The 17,072-nt window shown below is 40.6% G+C and overlaps 1 protein-coding gene across 2 annotated transcripts in view; it reads left to right on the top strand.

Moving 5' to 3' along the window:
- CGNL1 (cingulin like 1) overlaps positions 1-17,072 on the top strand; it is a 136,808-nt gene that overhangs the window by 114,233 nt on the left and 5,503 nt on the right. For both annotated transcript variants that reach the window (XM_089667771.1, XM_089667765.1), the window contains exons 15-17: positions 8,082-8,165; positions 8,474-8,598; positions 15,006-15,114. In XM_089667771.1, the coding sequence (XP_089523897.1) occupies positions 8,082-8,165; positions 8,474-8,598; positions 15,006-15,114 (318 nt within the window). The remainder of the gene's footprint in view (positions 1-8,081; positions 8,166-8,473; positions 8,599-15,005; positions 15,115-17,072) is intronic.

Genomic DNA, 17,072 nt, shown 5'->3' with positions numbered 1-17,072 from the left:
TTAATTTAGAACACTTAAAAAGAGATACTAATGAAAGCCTAAATTGATCTCCTATTGTTCAATCTGCAGCACCACCTAATGCCCATCACATTTGTCATGGGATGTCTAGCTGCTGTGCTTCCCTCTGGGCATTTTAGTGCAAGGAAGCTGTGGCTGAACAGGGCTGAATGCTCTACTGTAGGTTTTCTGAAACTGAGTCCCATGGAACCTTAGGGTTCCTCTAGAGGTTGCTAGGGGTTCCTTGAGCAATGAGCAATTTTTGCCTCTCAGATAAGTTCCTGCTGACACCATTGATCTTTTTAGCTAACTAAAAAGAGGTAATTCTTCCCAATGTCCAAGTGTAAGGAGCATTCTTTCCACTGACCATCACACTAATGTATCTTGAATTGTAGGTAAAGTATGTAATTTTAGCAGGGGTTGCCTGATTGGGGAAAGTTATTTCAAGGGTTCCTCTGTGTTGAAAAGGTCAAGAAAAGCTACTTTACTGAGTGGTAGCAAAACCTCTAAACCCCGGTGCTGTCCATCAGAGGTCTCCCAAGGGCTGAAAAAGTCCCCCAAACTTGAGCAGCTAACTAACCACTGGAAATGGATACAGAATTGAAACAAAGGGTAGCAATTCAAAGCATGCTTGGGGTACCTGTCTGTCCCGGTCACACTAAAACCCCCCAGTGGGATGCAGAGCAGCTAGATTGCTGTGTGTGCAAGGGGTCCAAGTATATTAAGCCTGTCTCCTACCCCAGCTGTTAAAGTGACATGTCTCTTTAGAAGTTCAGATTAATTGTGTAGGTGTCCAGCACATACCAGAAATACCGGCCTCAAATGATCCCCGTGCAGTTTGCTGCTTCCTCCATTCATATTATATTGTAGCTTATTTAATCACAGCATGATTTTTAATGCTTGCAAAAAAAAAAAAAAGCAAGAAGCATTGTTTCATTAGAACAGTGTAAGACTTCAAGAGCTAAAAAAGAAATGTTATTGTCTTAATGGCCAAACTTGTATGTCCTACTGCAGAGAACCACTTTTCGAATGAAATGGCAGAATCGGGCTGCTGGGACCCCAGTAACAGGAAAGGAGTTAATTGTCAAATGTCTAGCATCCTAGGGGGAGAGAAATCTAAACGAGAACCTTCTGGCTGTGGATTTCTTTCCTGAAACCGTGGGAGAGCAGGGGGTTTCTATGGTGACAATGTAAATATGGCAGGCTAGAGTTACAGTGGCCTTGCTACTTTTTTTTTTTTTCCCTTCATCTGAGCAGCGTTCCCGGTTGGATTCTCAACACCTGTTCCGCTCTGTGCACCAGGTGTACAAAGCAAGTAAATCAGAATGGAGAAACGGAGGCCCTTTTCCAGGGATTGAAGCCTCTACCATCCAGGCCTCCTCCCAGCACTATAGCACACGGCCGATCTTTGGAGTCAACTGTCTGGAGAAATGGAATATGTACCTCATTAGCAGAACCCCACCCCTCCCCCTCCGTGCGGGCTTACATGAAACACTCTATTTATGAGATGTAAGATTACAGGCTGCTTTAAAAAAGACATGAAGGGACGGTTCCAGGCTTCCCGATATCAATAATTGAGAAGAAATGAAATTGTGTGCTTTCATTAACAAGACGATGATAACCAGCTGTTCTTAATACTCTATCTAGCATGAGCGCAGCCTCTGTTTATTAAATCCTTGCCATCTCTCTGAGGGGTATTGTGGCTCGTTGAAAATGCTTTGTTTTTAGTGCTCACCAAACCCAGCTGTGATAACTTCTGCTGAAATCTGCGATGTTTGTTGTTCCTCCGAGGTTGAAAATAATGCATTTAGAATGATCACATTCGCTGCCAGAGGAGCCTGCTACGCGCCTAGCTCCAATTAACGCAGAAGTTAAAATTCCCTTCTCAACAGAAAATAAAATTATTTTCAGCAGTTGTTCTTGTGGTTGGAATAGAAGTCTTTCCTTGTAAGTTCATACCTAATTACTTGCATTATCAAACTTTCAGTTGGTTGGGTTTTTTCGAACAGTAGAACTGGTGTTTCATAATATATATATATATATTTGGAAGCATCATTATTAATATATTTAGAATTTATTTTTATATAGGGTAACTATACTCGCTCTTCAGATAAAAGTTAAAGCCAAACTCAAGGCAAACCACTAAGTGCATAAAGTAATTACAAATAAGGAAGCTGTTTTACCTGTCAAAGGATTTGTATGTCTGTCCCTCCAGTCTTGATATTTACCAGCTCTGTCACATAGCATAGCCTGTCTGATAGATTGGAGACCTGAGCTTTCTTTGCTACAGTAAAGTCAAGTTGGCCATCAGTGAAGAGTTCAAGTAGGTTTGGAGTCCAAGTCCATCTGAGCTATCTCTCCGGGAAGCTTTTAAGGGTGACAGCCAATCAAAAGTGGCAGAGACATTCCCGCATGTATGCACACCTCCACGATACGTGTGGGTGCAGTGAGGGAACACCTGCACCTCCTATGATTGACTCTTGGCTTTGAGAGTTTCCCAGCGGGATAGCTGAGACGGGTTTGAACATGTGTCCAAACCCACCTGAGCTCATCCCTCTTGGCCAAAAACTAGCAGAATTCTGTTTTCTTTGAGAACATTCATTCTAATATCTAATCATTAGTGAGGTCAATTTGACTTTTCTTTTGGAACTTTTAAAAGTACTTTGGAACGACAGTTGTCATGTCATCGAATGTATTGATGAGAATATTCATACAAATGTTTGTTCAAAAATCTACTAGTGTACGGTCAACTTTACAGATACACGTCTTGTCCCAGCCTGTGACTGGACAGCCAAAGGAGACTGTGTGTGTGATCCTTGTTAACACATAAGTACTGCAGAACAGCTGATTGGCTACTTTTACCTCTGCCAGTCTGAGCTATGCTGTACATTGGACAGCAAAAGGCTTATACAAAGTAAAATTTAGGTTCTTGGGTATAGATATGTATTATGTAATAATGAACAGAGCTGAAATAATTTGTGTCCTTTTATATCTGCCTGGAGTTCAGCTTTGAATGTTAAGGTTATGGCGAATCAGAGGTGTTTACAACTCTGTGTACTTACCATGGTCACAAAGTCTTTGTTTCTGTCCTTCCCTAACACACAGGCCCTGGAAAGGAGCTATTACATTTTAAACTGGGACCTTAGCACTGGCATTCAGCAATGCCAAAAGTACACCATTATACTGCTTCATACATCTAGTGAACGTTTGTTGGTGTTAAAATGCTGTGTTCTGTGATGGGAGAGGGTAATGTCCTGCAACGCATATGGGTTTACTGGGCAGAGCAATGGCAATATTGCCCAGGTCCTTTTTTTTTTTTTTTGCTGGAACTTGGTGGAACTCATTTCTACCACCTCTGGCCCAGGGCCTCTGCTCCCTGCTAACCAATATCACTTGTAAACACAGAAGTCTGGCTTCTGTGTTTATAAGTGATAGCATGTCCGCCACTGGCTCCCACAAGGATCTCCTGAGCAGATCCCACTGAGTACAGGACAGGGACAAGGGAGATGCAGGTGCCCAGGGTGCAGTTCAGCCATGGGCAGGAGGGGTTGCATGGTAGGCTGCACCCTCTGTGATCTTTTTTTTTTTATTCCTGGTGCAGGGATGGCTATGCCCCCACCCCCTGCAAGAGTGAGAGCTGCCTATAGTGTACAGGGAGGCACTAGGGCCAATTGGGTGCCTTAACTTAATAACAACAAAAGCAAGATATGTGGAAGATGGTGAAACTTTTAAGGAGTGGGGGAGAAGATGAGGGCAGTGGAGGAGAGGGGGGAGGAGTTTGTGCAGAGGTCAGAGCTGAAGAGGGGCGAAAGTGAGATATCGATGGGGGATGCAGAAGAGGGCTGAATTTAGCACTCTGTGTGTAGCGCACCGCTGAACTCTACACTCTGTGTATAGAGCACCCATGAACTCTACATTCTGTGTATAGAGCACCCATGAACTCTACATTCTGTGTGTAGAGCACCCATGAACTCTACATTCTGTGTGTGGAGCACCCATGAACTCTACACTCTGTATGTAGTGTACCCCTGAACTCTGCACTCTGTATTAGCGCACTCCTGAACTCTGCACTTTGTGTGTAGCACACCCATGAACTCTGCACTGTGTATGTAGTGTACCCCTGAATTTTGCACTGTGGACGTAGTGCACTCACAGTATTTAATGCCTCTTTAAAATCCTCCCACTGTTAATGAAATTTGCACACACCTACTATTTGATGCCCATTGGTAGGTATGCATGTTGTGGAGAGAGGATGTTTTTTTTTGGGGGGGGGGGGGAACATGGTCGAGTTCCTGCTCCTATTCTCTGACAAAGCCCCAGTTTTTGCACAGAATAAGGATTTACCATAAAGTATCATAAATCTGACGGGCTTCATTTTAATTGGAACTTTATAAAAGTATGCTTGGTTACATGTAAAGGAATAATTGTATACATTGTAAAATTGTCTGTCTTTATTTTATGAGCTAAGTTATTTTATTTGTTTGACTAGCAGAAGTGATTCTTGTATTTTCAGAAAATAAATTAAAGCTTAAAGTGATTATGAAGGTAAATGTTTTACCACCGCACAGCTCGGCCCCACCCCCCTACTCCCTTTTCACAGGATTTGATTGACAGCAGCGGGAGCCAATGTCTCCCGCTGCTGCCTCTGAGTCCTGAGAAGAGTGATATACTGTTCTGGACTAAGATTGGACTAAGGTAAGTATTTAGGGGGGTTTGAACACAGAAGGTTTTTTTTTTTTTTTACAGAGAATGCCTTAAGGTAAAAAAAAAACAAATCTTTTACAACCACAACCACAGAGATATCAGATTTTCCAGGAGGCTGATGCAGACAATTGCATTTTTTTCTGAACAGTTGCATTAATCCGTCAAGAATACAAGTGTTTACAGGCATAAAATGTGCCTGGCATAAATTTCCCAATGTTTTTGTGCTCCAGAAAAGTTGTCCCTGTACTCATGGAAATGCTGATGCATGTTTGCAACATTTACGCATTCCGGGAATTTGTTGTATGCACATATGTGGGTAAGTGCCAATGCATATGTGCATTGGAGTTTACACGACTGCAGGGATGTAAAGTCATTCCTTTCTCTGACCAACTGTATGACATCTCGGTGTGCGGGAAAACGCCAGTAATGTTATGTTAGGCATATTTTATAAGTGCATGAGGGTTTTGATCTTAGTATAGTTTCTTTTTTTCTACCTGATAAGTTTAATTTATTCTCTCTTTATCATATTTTCCATATACAAAAATCATCCAAATACATATAAATAATTCTCACTTTAAGACGACATTATTAATAAGCATTCCCCTAATTTACAAAATTCGTCATAAAATCTTTCTCATTACTGTCTCTGGAAGTATTGGTTAAATTAACTAAATAGTTGGCTGAACATTGGCTTTTAAACCTGCCTTGGCACAAGAAAGTCCATGCAAGAGACTGCCGTTCTGTTCCCACAGTCATATTATTACTGCCGGAGTCACAGAGCAGCGGTAACGTATTGTACCTGAGGGCTGTTTGAGTAATTAAAAGGATTTGACTGGCCATTTACTTTCACTAGAAATGAGCCCATGTGATTCTCCGCAGTACAGTGTGACCTCATTGCTCTGGAATGTGGGGCCTTTTTCTTCTCTAGTTTATGAATGCTTTGTAAGGGTCTGCTAATTGCCAACCTTCGCCATACGGTTTCTTTGTACCATATAAAACGACTATTCTGGCATGTCTGTATCTATGGTTAGGTGTGACTGTTGGACGTCCATTGCTGTATCCAGCTTGTACTTTGTTTCTGTGAATCTACATATAAGCAGATTGCTCAGTAAATAATAAAGAATAAGTACTGATGGTGATTGTATTAAACTTTTATTATACGGAAATAAGACCAGAAAAAGAACTACGGTCTAATTATAACACCATATATTTTCTTTTTAAAGAGAGCTCTTAAAATCACAAATGCAACCAATTAACACAACTCTAGGGAATATGCCTGCAGGTATACTTTAGCAGTAAACTTTCCTATTGGGTTAGGTGAGTACTCAAGAAGAAAAATAAAAAGCAACCAAATAGGTGTTAAATATCCTATTTACATACCCAGTGCCATAGTGGATCTCATATCAACGTAAATCTTCCTTTACACTCTAAACTCCATTTGGGGACACCTGAAGCAGGTTGGGAAAAGTCCTTTTCAACTGCAGCACCACCCCTCCATCCCCGAAGCATCGCTGCACTTTTTGTTTTACTATTTTTTATGTATACATATTTTACCTTTTTGGAGCAGTTGGGTCAAATGACATCCTGAAGTTCTCCAGGTCCAGGTGAACTTCTATGATGTAGAAGACAGCATTAAGTAGTGATGTGGTCTGCAATATTCTCCTGTGAGAGATAAGGGCATCTTGATGATCAACCCCTAGGAAGGTTGGTCTTGATTTTCAGAGCTCATATGGGGTGGGTTTAATGATGCTGGGTGTCACTTAACCTGAAAGAAAAGCAAGGCCCGGGACCTGAGGGATGAGGAGTCACCCTGGCTGATAGCTGCAGGAATAGATAGACTTACAGTAAGCTTTTTTTCCATTTTAATAATACCAATGTAGCCTCCAAGCAAGGAATATGCAAAATAAATTCAAAACCATGCAGGGCATTTACTTTATATTTTGGGTTTGTCACTTCCATTTAGTGCAAGTGGCTCCAGCGCTTCTCTTGCCATTTTATTTTTGATTATTAAGGAATATGCAACGTCTTCAGCTGTCTTTGAGCAACTTTGTCAAAGTTTTTAATGTAACTTGAACCTCTAGTTTTGAGACATTAAAGGATAAGTTCACCTTTGGAACGTTGCATGCTCCAACCATTTTTAGAGTGGAACATGTAACATATAGCCATAGCTGCAGCTGCGCCTGCTACCCCCCTCCCTCTGACAGATAGCACAGGGAGACGTTTCCCCATACTATCTGTCAGATTTGAAAATAGCTCTGCCCACACGGCCGCGTCACTAATTCACAGTGTTCTGTGAATGAGTGCCTACAAGTCCCGGCAGCTTTAGTGGTGATCAGCTTGTAGTTTTGTGGTGCAATGCTTTCCAGGCTCCTTTGGACAAAAATAATAAATGCACATTTTTTGCCTGCATTTTTTAGTAGAAAAATGGCTTAACTGCTTATTTTAGGCCCCCCCAACCGCATATATAAACTAGCCTTTAACTCTGTTCCTTAAACTGTTATTGGCTGCGCCAGGCTTCATTTGCACTTGTGCATTGCGGAAACGCATCCAAATCATTCGCTTTCTCGCAAAGCACCAACATGCACTTCTGTGTGGTGCTGCCATTCATTCTTCATGGCACCCCCATGCAGTACCATGCATTTTGGTGTGGTACAATTAAAACAATGAGTCCGGCACTTCTTTTGCGCATCTCTGGCAGGTAAGGCAGCCCATTGAAATTAATGAGCTGCCCTAAACTTGACACACAAAATGCGCAAAAAAGCACGTGTCCATATCTGCGAGGTATGAATGGGAGACTTAAAGCTGCAAGAAAGCTGCTCCAAAATTTTTGAAAAGTTTGCAGAGGCTTTGGAAAAGCTGTACACACTGTTCTGATAAAAGCTGATATTAAGGCATCATGCACACTGGGGGTAAAAAATGCTGCTTATACAGGCATTTTTTCTTTTCAGCCTGTGGAAGCCGCTCTATGTGTCCATGCACATTTGGGTGTTTTTGGGAATAGAGGAGCATTTATAGGCCAAAAAAAACATCACAAGTGCATTTTTGAGAGGAGCTTTCGGGCAGAAAAAACACTTGACGTGCCTAAATGCGGCATTTGGGTGCATCAAACGTTTTTAAGAGTACATTTTTTTCTAGTGTTTTTGGGGAACACATTTCTAAACTGTTTTTTTATGATTTTAAGTTTTTTTTTGTGCTTTTTTCTGCCAGCAGTTCTGGTATGTTTTCTGCTGCCTAGTGTGCATGGACTCTAATGGTACAGTATATTACAGTAATAGTGCATGTCCCTTTAATGAAAGATGGCTTGGTGCTGAAAGAAATGTCAGAATAATATGATCCATAATTATGAGAATTAAAAAAAGAATCTTTGTTGTCCATATCAGATTGAACAGATGAGGGGAGAACTGCTTCAAGAACGAGCTGCCAAGCAAGATTTGGAGTGTGATAAAATGTCTTTGGAAAGACAGGTAACATTTGATTTTTTTCTAAGCTTGATTATTTTTTGTTGCATACTTGGGCTAAAGAAAATCAAAGTAAATTTTCAGGAATGTAATGCAGTGCTGAATTTTGCAGTCTGCGGTAAATGAAATATTAGCGACCTAATGTAGATGTGAGTGTCTGCCTTGGTTGGGATGTAAATGGGATCCCGGCTGAAAATCTGTTATTCTTAAAAGATTCCTTGCTTATTGTTGAAATGTTCGGCTTTGTTTTAGAGCCTTGTGTAGCATTTGAAGTTGAATATTGTTTGACCTGCTGCACTTTTCTTTTCGCTCAGAACAAAGACCTGAAGAGCAGAATAGCTCATCTTGAAACGTCACATCGATCCAATAAAGAAGGACTTGTTGCTCAGATGGAAGCAAGAATAGTGGAGCTGGAAGAACGCCTGGAAAATGAAGAAAGGTAATGGAGTTTGTTGTGTGTTTGGGCTTGCTGAATGATTTTTTTTTTTAACTCTTTATTGACTTTTTATGTCTTATTGCTGTAACATAGTTGTGCTTCCAGTTATACGTTATGATGTAGTATTTAGCTTATATTTTTCTTTTTTTTCTCATACCTATTTGCAGATGAACCCCTGAATTAGAAATTTACATCTGAGATACTATATTTGATCAAATTAAATTGGTAGTAAATACTTTTTTTATATAATAATACTTTTACAGCTTACCTGTAGGTAAAATGAATATCTCCTAAATGTGTTTAGGAATATTCACTCTTTTTGAAAATCAGCGCAGGCGCTTTGAAGGAACGCACACCCATGCCGTTGCTTCAGAGCTGAGTGACGTGGCCGGGGACTCCAGCACGCATGTGTGGGAGTGACGTAATCGCAGCTCGGCCAGTCAGACGGTCGGAGCTCACGAACAATGAAAGGAAGACTGATTGAAGATGGAAGCCTCTGCAGTGGTGGCAGTGAACCACTGAAGGGCTTTGTTTAAGGCAAGTCCTTCATAATGTGCTAGCATGCGATGCATACTAGCACATCATGACATTACCTTGCAGGGGATTTTTTAATTATTTTTTTTAAGCTGTGGTTTACTACCGCTCTAAAGAGCTTAGATAGAAAAATACTTTTTCCGGCATTCATTGTAAATTTTAGTAAAACATCTTTGTGGTATTTTAGATTTATTGAATGCATGTACTGTTGTATGATGTTCGATTTGGACATTTTAAAACGTATGTCAAGGCAAAATTTAAAGCAGAACAAAAACTTCTTTACATGTCCTTGTTGCTGATTTCCTACCTTCACTGAATAGATCATCCACCTTCTGGTTCACTCAGTAGTTGCTCTGAAATAGCCTATTCATTTTCAAATAAAACCGTTAATTCTCTTTGGTTTCCTGTTTGTAAGACCAGTGGCTACTATGTCTCCTATTCCCCCAGCCACTGGTCCTAGCACATCCCTTCTGTAGTTCTTTCTCCAGGAAGCAGTGATGTAATTTAGCCCAACTTGCTGTGCTGGGCAGAGCAAGACTCTCCGACACATTGAACATGTACAGGCCTACTGTATGAGCCCACATTCACTGCAGTTCCCTGTGGTTGATGGGAACTGTAATTTCCTTTACTGCAGCAAGAGAGGATATGATGTAATCACTGCTGTTACACCTGCTCCTTGAGAGAGAGGATGCTGTTATCTTTTACAGGGATGAGGTCATAAAAAAATCAATGGGTGATTTTTTATTTTTTTTGCCTATCCCTGTTCTTTAAAAAAAAAATAAAAGTATATATAGTATATCTCTGCAATTCATGCATATTTACACGTTTTAACCATTTGAGGGCTAATACACACTACGCATCTGTCAAAGCCCTTCTGAACACCAGAACTTCTAGCCAGGAAAAGCTGCCTAAAAAAAGTGGTAAAAGCCACGCACTGTGCACACATTTTAAACTTCTAGTGTTTGAGATTTACTGCATTCTATTGGTCAGAACAATAATTTATTCTGGCCATTTTAATGCATTTACGTTCAAATGCTAGACTCAATTCTAGGCCCACTCCAGTCCCCACTGCACTCAACTGCTCTGATGACATAGTCCTACTGCTTCTGTCACTGTAACAGGCTGTAACGTGATTGATCTAATCAGTGACAATCTCTTTTGAACCACCTTCTTCAGGGACCAGGACCAGAGGTTGTCATATTGTAGTGAAGTTTTGAAGTGGACACAGCCGATGACATATCACTACACCGGCCCGTTGCCAGTGTCAAGTGACCGCTGTGACCAATCACAGCAGATCACATGTTAATTGTATACAATGGATGGCTTCCATTCATGCCATCCATTGTATACAATTATGTTGTTAGCTGGGACTGGTCAAGGCAGTCACATGATACAGACAGGGCCAATCATAGCCCATCTGTATCATGTGATCACAGCTAATCTCAACAAAAGCCTGAATGAATCAGTTTCATTCAGTAACAATGATTGCAAATATCAATGAAATACATTGGTATTAGCAATCATAATGTGTTAAAAAAAAAAATCCTGATCACGTGCCCAGAGTAGTTACTATGGTAACATTGTATTGCTTTGGTCACAGTGTGCTGAAAAATAAAATAGTAAAAAAAATAAAAAATGTAATAAAAAAATAAAAAACAATAGAAAAATATGAGAAAAAAAATACAAATTCAGTTAATATTATTATTTTCACCAAAGAAATGTAGCAGAATTACATTTTGACCTAAATTTATGAAGAACTTGTATTTATTTGCCAAATTTTATAACAGAAACGGTGCGGTTTTTTTTTCAGAAGTTTTAGGTGTTTTTTATTTTATTTAGCAAAAAATAAAAAAACTCAGTGGTGATTAAATACCACCAAAAGAAAGCTCTATTTGTGTGAAAAAAATGATAAAAATGTAATATGGGTACAGTGTTGCATGACCGCGCATTTGTCATTCAAAGTGCGATAGCACTAAAAGCTGAAAATTGCCCTGGTCAGGAAGGGGGTATAAGTGCCCGGTATTTAAGTGATTAAGCAATGGAAATCCGTTTCATGGGTCCAATGAGTTTGGTGGAAGGTGAATTAAAGAAGAACTTTCCTTTTTTTAATAAAAAGGTGAACCTTACCTTTTTTTCAAAATGCTTTTTATTTGTTTCCTTATTTATCCCCACTTGCTTTGTCATACAATGACACTTCAGGTTAAGTGAAAGGGATGGCAACAGAGACGGACTGACCATTCGAGCACTCGGGCACTGCCCGAGGGCCCGGGGTCAGTATGGGGCCCCATGAAATGCCCCTAGTACTTTTTTTTATAGGTTTTGTTTGGGTGTGGTTTGAGTGTGGGCAAGGACACAGGGGCCCCATGATCCCCTATTGCCCGGGGGCCCCATGAATTGTGAGTCCGCCCCTGGATGGCAAATTTGTTTCTCAGCTCCTGAGTGTACAGAAGTGCCTCATAACCCCTCGTGTATCACATTGTATTGGTATTGTTCTGTCTCATGTTCTGTCCCCCTTTGTAATGTACAAGTATATGATCCAAACGCACACGTTCCTGCGTTAAAAATGGCTGTGTGTATGAGTGGGTGCTGCAGTGACCGTTGGCTGGAACCAAACAGAATCAGCAAGGAAAAAATGTCACCAGCACACCGAGGATCACCAATATGGGTCCAAAGGTTTTAATAAACCATCACATAGTTACAGCAAGGCAACGTTTCGGAGTCTCGCAGGACCCCTTCATCAGGCATGTGACAAATCGTGATAGAAACTGGAGAACTATTTAAAAAAAAACATCCACCAATCAGAGTGAAGTGAAATGAGCTTGGCCCCACCCCATGATGTCATGTTCCCTCCAAAAATGTATTCAAATCAATGTAAACAGAAACAATACAAACTGCAAAAATAAATAAACAATAATCGGTCATGCATAACATGAACATCCTTAGAGCTGATGACACTATCACCCGACTTAAAGAATCCACCATTGATGGCGCATAAGCGAGGTAGATCCCTACGTGACTTATTAGTTCAAGCGGACCCTAGGACCAAATACGCTAAGGCAGTATTCAAGTTCTCAGAAAGACAGGGTTGCTATAAGTGTTACAATTGTAATGTATGCAACTCATTGATCTGTGGGGAATATTTCACACATCCCCACAGTGGGAAACGTTACCAGATACAGGGTTACCTGAACTGTAACACCGATCACTGCGTTTATATTCTGCAATGCCCATGCTCACTAGTTTATGTGGGCAAAACAAAAGGTCCCTTTAAGCGAAGATTTCAGAAACATAGGAGTGACATTAGGACAGCTCTAGTCAAGAGTACCAAAGGTGAACCCATTGATTTGAGCAAACCCGTAGCAGTCCATTTTATTTCGGCAGGACACCAGGTACATGAATTGAGGGGCATGACCATTGAACACGTCAGTCGATTGGCGAGAGGAGGAGATCGTGACAACTTCCTCCTCCGTCGTGAAGCTTATTGGATCCATACCCTTGACACAACACAACCGAGGGGACTTAATACTAACACATCATATGTGTGCTTTTTGGATCGCAGATGAACTTTGGTTATGATGATTCCTCATGATTGAAGTGTATATAGTTTTGTAGATAACTTTTGGTTTAGATTTTTCACATTTGCACTATTCACAGTGGTCTCTCTCTTTCTTCCTGCAAGTAGGTGAGCTGTGTCACCTCTATACATTTTTTTTTTTTTTTTTTCTAGCCTCTTTTCCATTTTATCACTCCCTTTTCTTTCACTTTTCCCCAGCTCCATTCATGGACTGATTATCATCATTCTCAGGGCTGGTTCGCACTATGAATACGTAGTCAAGATGCGTTCCAGATGCGTCTTTGCCTGTGCGTTTTGACACGGTTTTTGGCATATCTGGTGCATTTTTTATGCATTCCAAAGTATTTTTTATACATTCTAGTCCATTTGTTTCCCCTCTCTTTTTTCATTTGAGATGGGGATATGTGTAATACGGCATATTTTTGGTGCACTCCGGTACGCTTTGATGCGTTTTGCAGCATTCCAGTGCAGCTCTGTACGAGTGAGATGCGGCTTGTTCTGCTTTTTATCTGCAGCTGGAACGCACTGGAACTACGAACACTGATGTGAACTATGACATTGGCAACCATGTATAGTATACTACTTTATCTTTGGATGCAGATGAAAAGTAACTGAAATGCATGTGGTGTGAACTAGCCCTCAATCTGTTTTCTTTGCGTTCTTTTTTCTTCACAGCTCATCTCTGCAACCCCGCCCACCCACTGGTTTGTGTGGCGTCGGCGCCATATGTTTCTATGACGCCGGCGACTTGCCTCCGTCTTGTCCTTCCCGGCGCCAACATCATGGGTTTCCATGATGATGGCGACCGGTGCAGGAATGTCTTTGAGCGCATGTGTGAGTAGTAAACTCTCATGGTGCATGCAGGTGACATGCGTCGCTATGAAACTGTCGGCCGCTGCACTAATAGGACCACTGTAGGTGTGTCCCCATTGCAGCTCACTTGGCAATCGGAGACAACCCTCCCACATTTCTAGGTAACAGTCTTTATCTTCTGTCAGGGACATATATGCTGCTGGTTGTTGATTCCAGAACCCAGCGCTGCTTTCAGCTGACACTTTTATTACAATCCGGGGAGTACCATGATACACATGTGACCACAATGTTTATATCCCCAGGAATGCAGTTTATGTACATCTGATTATTGTTTATTTATTTTTGCAGTTTGTATTGTTTCTGTTTACATTGATTTGAATACATTTTTGGAGGGAACATGACATCATGGGGTGGGGCCAAGCTCATTTCACTTCACTCTGATTGGTGGATGTTTTTTTTTAAATAGTTCTCCAGTTTCTATCACGATTTGTCACATGCCTGATGAAGGGGTCCTGCGAGACTCCGAAACGTTGCCTTGCTGTAACTATGTGATGGTTTATTAAAACCTTTGGACCCATATTGGTGATCCTCGGTGTGCTGGTGACATTTTTTCCTTCCTTTGTAATGTACAGCGCTGAGCGAACTGTTGGCGCTTTATAAATACTGTATAATAATAATAATAAAGCAGTGTAGTGCAATGTAGGCAGCTATAGAACTCTCTTTTTTTTACACTGCTATGCATCAGAAGCCGATTAACTATGTGTGAGGTCAGGCAGTTGGCAAGACTTCAGTCACATAACAGGAAAAGCATGCAAATACTGTATTTTTATTTTTCATAAGTAAGACTGTACAATCATAATTTAAGAATAAATATTGAGATTCTCACAATCAGTTTTTTATTTTTTACGCTTGTTCAAAAAAAAAATACAGAATAAGAATTAGAGCCAAATAAATAGTGCCATTTGACCCTGCCAAGAAAATGTGAAATCAAGGGAACCTGCCCATGGCCAAACACAATCACTTGGATCGTTTGTTTGCAGGGAAATTGGGACATTGCAGTGTGTCTGCAGCCGAAGCTCCGGCATTAGTATTCCACTTGTGCAGGATAACATCACAGGAAGCTGGCATACTGTACCCAGATGTCTATTATGCTTTCCTTTGAATGCTTTGCTTATGATTCAGCGCAGTTCACTGCGACTGGTTGCTGTGCTGATGTCTTGCTTTGCCGTCTTCAGAAACTGTCCCGTGTCTCTGTATATTTGTTTGTTACAGTTAGTTGACATATATATAGTTGTGTCATTTTCATTATTGTTTTTTAATTTTTTTTTTTTTTTAACGATGGTAGATCCATAGCAATGTAACTTTCAAGCAGTAAATCCTCAGAATATTAAATGCAGCATACGTTTCATCAGTATTCTGAGTGAAAGTTGAAGAGTCTGGCACAGTTTCCAGCTCCAATTTCCAAACAATGTGCTTTAACTTTCCACAGGGATCGGGCAAACCTCCAACTCAGCAACCGCAGGCTGGAGAGGAAGGCGAAGGAGTTAATGATGCAGGTGGATGACGAGCATCTCACTTTAACCGATCAGAAAGATCAGGTAGAGCAAATTTTAAACGGTTCTCCTCTGAAACCGTAATTAACTACTGTATGTCAAGTTTAAAGACCTCAGATACAGCTTTTGTATTCCCCGTGTTTGGCCTTGGATGACAAAGTTTATTTTCAAATGACAGCTGTTTTATTCTTGAAGCATTAAATTCAGTCTACCTGATTAATGTTGCTTTGAGCGGTGAAACTCCAAGCAGCACCAATCTGATGTTGCATGAGAACAGTGGGGTTTGCAGGAAAATGAATACTGATTATAATAAAATATATTAGACAGCCAGTGGTGTGTATAATACTTACATGATAAATTGATGCTTAGGTATTTTGAGATATGTAATAATTTAATGTTCTCCTTTTTATTGTGTATAGAATTGTGAGCTTCATTCTAGGTTAATTCTAAAGCCGGCTATAGATGGACCGAACCTCGGCTGCTTCAGCAGGGACTGGGCCAAGATGTGATCCATCTATGGGCAGGTTGGTTGTACTGAAGTCGATCCATTGATCGACTTCAGTACAACCAGCCTGTTGAATTTTTTTGCATGTGATTACTGCTGGGAGCTACAGTTCAGTAGTAATCGTTGTGTTCTGCCAGCAGGGAGGGATTACACTTCAACACAGTCAGCGACCCGTGGTTGCAGGAAAGAAAATTGCTTCATTTGTGGATTACCTAAGGGTGGGCATGCCCCCCCCCCCAAAAAAAACCAAAAAAACAATGGTGTTGATTTACTAAAGGCCAATATACTGTTCACTTTGAAAGTGAAGTTGCATTCTGCATGGGAGTTGTCGCCAGAGCTTCATGAGTGTGGTTAAACTTCATTTTGCTAAGAATACCCAATCATGTGCAAGGAAAAAACAGTTTGATTGCACGTGATTGGATGATGAAAGTCAGCAGAGCTTCACCTCCTTCACTACGATCTGGGAATAATTCCTTGCAAAGTGAACAGTCTGCCTGCCTTTAGTAAATCTACCTTACTGGATGCAACAGGTTTAGGCATTGCTTGAGCTCTTGTGTGAATTAGTGTTCAATAGCAAGAGATAAACCCTTCCAATCACATGAAACATTTTCTACCAAGAAAAGAGAATGAATGTTTTATCATGTCTGCCGCATCTCGTATTTCATTCTAGTCTGCATGTACTTACCGGTCTCAGGGTAATACTCTACATGCATTTAGATTTGCAGTTGTCAGTAAGGTGATTGGAAGTAATTTTGTAGTTTAATGCAATGAAATCAACATCGTCTATTTTGTTAAAAAAAAAAAACACTCTCTCTGGATATATACATTCCAAATATATTAGCAAAATTCATTCTTGATGTTTAGCTGCTCATGTTCTCTAATTATTGAGAAAACAACTGCTATAACTTTTTAAATGCACTGCAAATTAGCAGCATATGACTTCTACAGGTTAGTTTACATGGGTTTCTGAAATATGTCTGCCCACCTGTGTACATAGTCCCAAAATTCAAGCCACTAATTTTGCATCAATATCCTGCACCTTTGCTTCCCTTCAGGCTTGTAGCCATTTTGGCAAGTATTTCTGCAAAGATAGGACTCAATGCATCCAATGTAAAACCAGTGCTAGGTATACCTGTTTCACCTCTGGATTTGTGCATGTCTAGGGAACACAGAGGCCAATGGCAAAAGCAAGAAATAGGAGTTCTGAGGCTCTTCTGTACAGGGTGTTATCGAGTGAAGCTAGAATCAAGATGGCACGTCAATAATTTTGTATAAACTAATGCTTATCTATGGGTCATATTCTATACCACAGCTAGTTTTAGTGGTTTGAGCAAAGATGGGCATGTCATTTACTGCCCCCCATGAGTAATGAGATTAGCCCACTGATGGCGACCTTAAAAGAGAATTTTAGGCTATACAAAAAAAAAACAACCTTCTACTCACCTAGGTAGATGCAGCATCAAACCAATGCTTATACTGTCCCCACCACCTGTGCACC

Source organism: Staurois parvus, unplaced genomic scaffold, assembly GCF_062004578.1.
Source record: "Staurois parvus isolate SC_StPar_1 unplaced genomic scaffold, SC_StPar_1.0 ptg000054l, whole genome shotgun sequence".
NCBI classification, from domain to species: domain Eukaryota; kingdom Metazoa; phylum Chordata; class Amphibia; order Anura; family Ranidae; genus Staurois; species Staurois parvus.
Note: the sequence above shows the minus strand (reverse complement) of the source record. Positions and strands in the feature narration are given on the sequence as shown.